Genomic DNA, 6,995 nt, shown 5'->3' with positions numbered 1-6,995 from the left:
CAAAAAAAATTAAATGTCAAATTCTGCTATAGAAGAACATGAAGCTTTCAGTGAAGTAAATTCCCCCTGAAGCCCATGAAGAATATAATCGAGCTTGTTTTTCACTTTTTCCCCTTCATTCAATTCCCAAACCCCCCGGGAACCAAATCGAGAAAACCCAATAAAGATGACAACAAAGAAAGATTTGGAGAAAATTTAGAATTTTTAACGATTTAAGAGGCATTCCCTTTGATCCACGCCAGAAACCCCATATAGTCATAAGCACTAGAAGGTAATCTAAAGCTGCTTCCAGTTTCAGCTTCATCATTAAGTAAGACGGAGATTTTCTCAAAGAATCTATATATGGCGAACAAAAAATCCAACTCCCTTTCAGCAACAGAAGAGGGGAAAAAAAAAGCGAATCGGGTACTTCTAACAAAGGGGGCCCCCAAAAAAATTAGTGAATGAGATTTAACTCAAAAGAAATCAAACGTCCCCCATGACAATCCGACTTTCCCCCCAAGTACATGAAGAGATAACTTGGAAACCCAAACAATGGAATTTTTATGATATGCCCACCAATGTCTTGCAAACTGCACATTCTGTTTTCAGATTGTCTTCATCGGGTGGTACTAATACACCGTTTTCCAGGTAAAAAATCTGATATTTGATGATGATGAAGCTGCTGCTGCTGCTGTAAGATGTGAACGCCCTTTGAATTTTAAGGATTGTACCACTTAGTACAAATAAGGAATGCGAAGCACTCTGCAACCCTGAGGGAAACAAAGAACAAAAAAAAATAACTGTTATAGCATGCAAAGGGGTAGGGCAGTCAATATGATAAATGAAGCAGGGATATTCATTTCCCATAATTTATGAACAGATCCCACCAACCAAGACCAACTACATTACCTGCATATCATCCCACGAAGAAGAAGATGAGTACAACTTACAAATAATGATAAATGTTTCACAAGTAAAAAAAAATAAAGAATTTTTCATCTCTTATGGTTTCTGATACACATTAATTCAGGCAGCCTTTTTAAGATGTGGAGCAATGGGGTTATGGAGCTGAAGTTCGGGTTACAACTTACAAGTAGTGATATCATTATGGATAGTGGAACTTGAATAAAGTTATAGCTTTATCTCTAGAATTACAAATAGATGTACTTAATATTGAATGACTACTTATGAGTATTGTATTGGATGACATTGCTAAGGCTTTTTCGTGAAGAAAAGATGGCCTTCCTTTAAGGAGTTTTAAGTATAGTATTAAAAGAAATTGTCGAGGCTTTTCGAGAAGGAAAGACGGTTTTCCCTTTTCAAGCACAAAGTTCAACAAACATCCATTCGCTTCTTATCCATAAATTAGTGGGAGGAACATAGATAGAAATGGTACTGACACGAAACTTAGATTCGTGTCAAGGCGTTAGCAAAACGATGGAAGAGCAAAATGATATTGATGCTATGGAGTCCTACATGGCAGAGCAAAACGATGGCATGAATGCTATGAAGGCCTACAACAGGATTTAAATTTAAAAAAATAGTATCACACTCTTGACCACTACGGGGGGTGAGGGTTCATCCTCTGAGAGTTTGATAGCTCAGATTGTGGCAGCCGGGGAAAACAATCCCCAATTCCAGTAGAAGTAGCACCGAACTGATACAATAATCCCCCCGTCCATAAAAATAAAGTACTTTTGAAATGACACGGACTTTAATACACAATTGGTAAAGTAATATACATAGAAAGAAAAGTCATTGGAGAATGGAACCCTACCCCGATTGGAGTACACAATCGGAGTATCGTAGTGGAGAATGGAACCCTACCCCATTAGAGTGAATTTTTCCCTAAAATAGAAGTTGCCATTTTTATGTGACGGACAAAAATGGCAAAAAAGGGTCTACTTTTATGGGACGGATGGATCATTAGTTATTACCATTAGATTCTTATTAGGAATCTCTCTACAAGGGCTCTATATAATGGTTCGTTGAGATTCGTTTTGATATCATAATGAAATAATTGTAATGACATTTTGGTCAAGGCTTTCTTGTAGAGAAGAGTTATCTATTTCAATCTTATTTCCATTCTCATTATCTTTAGGGAAATTTATCGTTGATGTTGTGCGACATGCTACCTATGCCACATATTATCAAGAGATATGGTCCACCCACCTTTCACTACATATCAAATGGTGAGGTGAGCGTGGAATGTCAGAAGGCAAAACTGTCAGATAGGAGAAGGCAGCTAAGCTTCCATCCACAGATGAGTGTGCAATCCTCTGGTCGATGCAGGAAATCCCCGAACACATGCTGCAGGGCCTTTATGCCCGGGTTCAGTATTCCACCACTGCCCTTGCCCATTGAGAGTCCAATCGACAAGGCGGAGTGTCCCTGTGCAAACCTACTATCTCACGACGTGGCGCCAACATCTTTGCTGCAGTCCAGCCCTCCGCTTCATTCCCAGAAACATCAGCCAACCCTTTGGGTTTAGTTCAGGCATTCAGCCTCTTCCTTTGGTGCCAACAACAACGCCTGTGGTGATTTCTCATCAAATATAAACTCCTTCCACGCCACAGAGTCATGCTTGCAGTGAGCATCCGCCACATCAACGCTCAACTATCCCACCGACAATGGCTTAACCATTCCTTCCAGAGATAAATGCAACGCCACAGGAAACAACAAGTTCACCAGCCACCCATCTTCATGGCTTCACCAATTAAGAGCATCACGTTTAATGGTTGGTAATAAAGCATACATAGCTTTGGCTGGCCATTCTAGCATGGTTGATTGGTTGTCAGCTGGAACTCCTATATATGATGTGATGTCTGGATACACTCCATTTAGGGAAAAGGCTAGAAAAATGATTGTTGTCAAACTTTCTCAGTCGATGGTGCAACATTGGTTCCTTTGTGATTGTCATGGTTTCCTCAAGTCCACAAGCATGAGTATGAGCTCTCCTCGAGACAACACAATGTGTTTAGGTTCAATCTCAGCCTTGAGGACAAGTCTGTTTTGATAACGGTGCAATTGATATGCATTTGGTGGTTACCTAATCATGGAAAGTCTCCTTGAACATCAGTTACATTCTCATACATTAATTAATACTACTCCCTCCATTTCCTAAATATAGGAACTTTAGAAACGGCACAGGTTTTAATGCAAAAATTAATAAAATAAGAGAGAGGAAGAGAAAAAATGGGTAAAGTAGGAGAGAGGAAGAGAAAAAGTAGTGGTTATCCATTATAATCTTATTTCCATTCTCATTATATTTTGCAAACACATGATAGTCGTTGTGCAATGTACTACTTATGCAGACATATTATCAAGAGTATACGGTTCTCCCGCCTTTCACTCCGTATCAAGGACCTTGTGCTTCATGCCCCTCACGACATTTGTCCAACTCTGTGGTTCCTTCCCGACCTCAGCCACAAGCCATTCTTGCAAAAACACCCTTGTCCCCACCTCTTGTTTACATGGCAGCACCTGATGCTTTTGTTGAGTCAACAATTGTGTCCGTTTCTATCCCTTGAAATTGTTACCGATGTTATAATTCCCTTTTGGCATCAGTTCTCGCTCCAACAAGAGTGGCTGTTGTTTCTAGTCCATCATCGGCTGACGGTCAGACACTCCATCCCCTTTCGTTACCAATGTTAATTCCCTTTGTCGTCAGTTCTCGCTCCAACAAGAGTGGCTGTTGTTTCCAGTCCATCATTGGCTGGACACTCCAGCCCCTGTCACTGCCACAACAATGTATGCATACTCCAGCTACCTTGTTTTTCTGAATCTCAAAGTTACCACCAAGATTTTTAAAGGTTGCAGACAGTTGAGGTTTATGCTCTTTTCGTCCTTCATATTCTTGGGTGTCTTCAGGTTCTTATTTCTTACTCATGTCCATAAACCTAAGTAGAAGCCTCCACCGATCCAAGCAAAGTGTTTAGGCTTTGACATCCAGCCTTGAGGACAGGACTATTTTGACGGCGGTGCTATTGATAAGCATTAATGCAGGCATCCTTTATTTGAAGGGGAACATTGAATGATGGAACCAAAGTGGAGAAATAGTGGATGCCGATTACTTTGGCTACAAGTAGTGGATATCGGTTATGGATAGTGGAGCTTGAATAAAGTTATGGCTAGTTAATATTATGTAGCACATTTTGCAATTATCTTCTTTCTATAAATATAAATATATGTTCTTGGATGTCGAAGGGGACTACTTTTGAGTATTATATTGAACGGAATTGTCGGGGCTTTTTGTGAAGGAAAGAGGGCCTTCTTTAGAAGGAGTTGTCTTTTATTTCAATCATATTTTCTCTACCATTTTCTGCAACATAAGGAGATGCCTTAATTGTTCCTAAAATGGATATCTTATTACAGAACATAATCAATGAGATTTCTTAGTGGTGAGTGAGCTGAACTTACCACATAGTTTCAGAAGTGTAAATGTTGTCGCAGCAATGAAGAAGACCATTGAGATGGAAATCCAAAAGTGCTTAAGACAAAAAAACAGATTTAAACCGTTATAAATATACTTCAGTGTAACTAGCCATAGATAATAGTGGAAATTAGTATCAGATCCACAATCAAAATCAAATACTCTTCTTGGCAAATTAATATCCCTCCGTCCGTGAAATGTTGTCCAGTTTTGCCATTTCGGTCCGTCCATGAAATATTGTCCACTTTGCTTTTTTCCATTTTTGGTAAATGGATCCTACTTTCCACCAACTCATTACACTCACATTCTATTATAAAACTAATATATAAATGTGGGGCCTACATTCCACTAACTTTTTCCACACATTTTTCTTCACATTTCTTGAAACCCGTGCTGAATCAAACATGGACAACATTTAGGACGGAGGGAGTAGAATTGCTTTAGTCTATTCCTTAAATCCTCCAAAGGGATAACTTTGAACAGCATGATGTGTAAATGTATTCCTTTAGCAATTCAATATTTTTTCTCTACCCACCTTTCCCAGAGAAAAAAAAAGAACATGTACCCTCCATTGCAGAATGTTTTTTCATGCTAGTCAAAAAGCACAGACAATGTCGATTCAAAAGCATATTCTAACAGATGTTTTACTAATAACTTACTGGGAGAGTCTCCCAAACAGCTTCATCACTCATACTATCAACATCATCATCTGCAGGCATAAGGGCCCTACACATCCTGAGCAGCAGAACACACAATAAGGACTCAATATACACTCTTTGAACAAAAAGGCAAGGACCGAATAAAAAAATTTAAAACACCACCATCTATACTAGGATTGGAAGTATTACCTAATGTTATCAACCAAAATTGCAGCCTCTAGAGCTAGCAGAGGCAGAAACACAATCTTCAAATTTACAGCTGTTATTTATCACATTATAGAAACAGGATGAGTTCATAATAAACTTGTGAACTTTCCTAAAGAGCATTGAGATAGTATCTGAGTAAAACTGAAGATTTTAGCTGACATTGTATAAGCAACAAAAAAGCTTACCATATCTTTTCTCAAGATGTACACAGAGGAGAAGTTCGAAAGCAATAAGCAACGGAGCCGCCACAATGGCATGAAAAGGCGCCCACTGTCCGTAAAGTGTTCAAGTAATAATAAAGAGGGATCAGTGAAGTTGGAGGAAAATATCAAGGGAGATATCAGAGCAGTTCAGTATATTCATCATACATGTCGGCCATGAGGCATAGAAGGGGCAGGTAAGAGAATCTTCCTCTTGCTACGACTGCATGAAATAACCAGATAGGAGAAAAACCAACCTACAAAAATTGCACAAATACAGAACCAACCTAAATATTATAGAAGCATAAGGCTTAACACATTATTAGTGGACAGAGTCTACAATATTAACTAAAATGTAAAATAATACACTAGGACACACAGAAAAATGGTGTCTTGCTCAAGTGGAGAGCTCAGGTGTTCTACTCATTAAGCAACGAAGAAAAAAGAAAATGAAACAAAAGAAATACGCTCTCAATTGCCTAAAAGGATTCTTCATCACCCAACGGCCTCAAGTTCTTTCACACAACAGCCACATTTAGAAATGCAACAAGGGATATTTATATTCCATCACTTTTCATAAATTTTAGGGTGAACTTTCTCTAGCTAAAAAAAACCCTCCTCTTACGACTCTACCTCTAAACAAGGTTACTCACAACTGGGAGCATTCGCATTTCCATCTTCATACAAATCACTCACAAAAGTTATAGGCACAATGTTGAGAAAACTTATTACAGCATATTAGCTTAATAATCTTACAATTCAAAATACAATCCTTGTTGCCGCATTCCCAAACTACCTCCAAAGTTTGAACCTTTATTCTAATTAAGATAGTAATATACAAAATTCCTAATGTAGATGCAACTCCTGCACCAATTTAACAAATCATAACCCAAAAACCAAATATCATACAAATAGAGCATAATTCCTAATTCTCTAGCCATCTAATTACACCAATAAAACTCCTCACAGCTCAAAGTATCATTTTCAGTCAAAAAGCAAACAGAGATAATTAACACCAAAATACACAAAGACGGACAAAGAAGAAGAAGAAGAAACATACCACCAAGAGTAGTTGACAGCATGATCGAGCTTGAGAGAGAGAATGACAGAGAAGGAGAAAAGCAAGCCATGAGCTATCGCCACTTGAAAAGACTTGAAAACTCTCGTCCAGTTCATCATCTCCCAAATAAGCACCAAAGCGCGCGCGCACACAATTACAGTGAGTCAATTTTTGTATACAATCTATGCATAGCAACGGCTGATTCAGACATCAACGCAAACAGCTAAGGATGAGTTTGGATTTTCAGCCGAATGTCGCTTTTGCATTGTTTGGGAATGTCGCTTTTGATTTTAGTTTGGGCCGTTTTGGGGATTGATGCGTAATGCCCCAATTTGTCAATGGTTTTTCGTACTTGGGTACTTTTGTCATTTGATATCCCGTTGTTAGATTCCACACTCAATAGAATTAAAATTTTTGAGATCCATTTCGTCTGAATAATTCATACTACTACAAAA

At 38.6% G+C, this 6,995-nt stretch overlaps 1 protein-coding gene across 1 annotated transcript; it reads right to left on the bottom strand.

The window, feature by feature from the left end:
- Positions 1 to 700: 700 nt before the first annotated feature.
- On the bottom strand, positions 701 to 6,659 carry LOC125199134. Its single transcript, XM_048097267.1, has 9 exons — positions 6,541 to 6,659; positions 6,134 to 6,204; positions 5,649 to 5,737; positions 5,466 to 5,550; positions 5,263 to 5,332; positions 5,074 to 5,149; positions 4,402 to 4,471; positions 846 to 891; positions 701 to 752 (listed from the first exon to the last, which is right to left on the bottom strand). Exons 1-9 carry the CDS (start codon positions 6,657 to 6,659, stop codon positions 701 to 703), a joined length of 678 nt encoding a protein of 225 aa, XP_047953224.1.
- Positions 6,660 to 6,995: the final 336 nt, after the last annotated feature.

The sequence above is a fragment of the Salvia hispanica genome, unplaced genomic scaffold, assembly GCF_023119035.1.
Source record: "Salvia hispanica cultivar TCC Black 2014 unplaced genomic scaffold, UniMelb_Shisp_WGS_1.0 HiC_scaffold_391, whole genome shotgun sequence".
Taxonomy (NCBI): domain Eukaryota; kingdom Viridiplantae; phylum Streptophyta; class Magnoliopsida; order Lamiales; family Lamiaceae; genus Salvia; species Salvia hispanica.
Note: the sequence above shows the minus strand (reverse complement) of the source record. Positions and strands in the feature narration are given on the sequence as shown.

Bases quoted from the DNA above. Each gene is read 5' to 3' on its own strand.
- LOC125199134 (XM_048097267.1), bottom strand. From the start codon at position 6,659: ATGATGAACTGGACGAGAGTTTTCAAGTCTTTTCAAGTGGCGATAGCT. The intron at 5,150-5,262 runs GTAATACTTCCA...TCTGCTGCTCAG, and splicing joins ATTTTGGTTGATAACATTAG to GATGTGTAGGGCCCTTATGC. The intron at 892-4,401 runs GTAAGTTCAGCT...GATGATATGCAG, and splicing joins TACACTTCTGAAACTATGTG to GTAATGTAGTTGGTCTTGGT.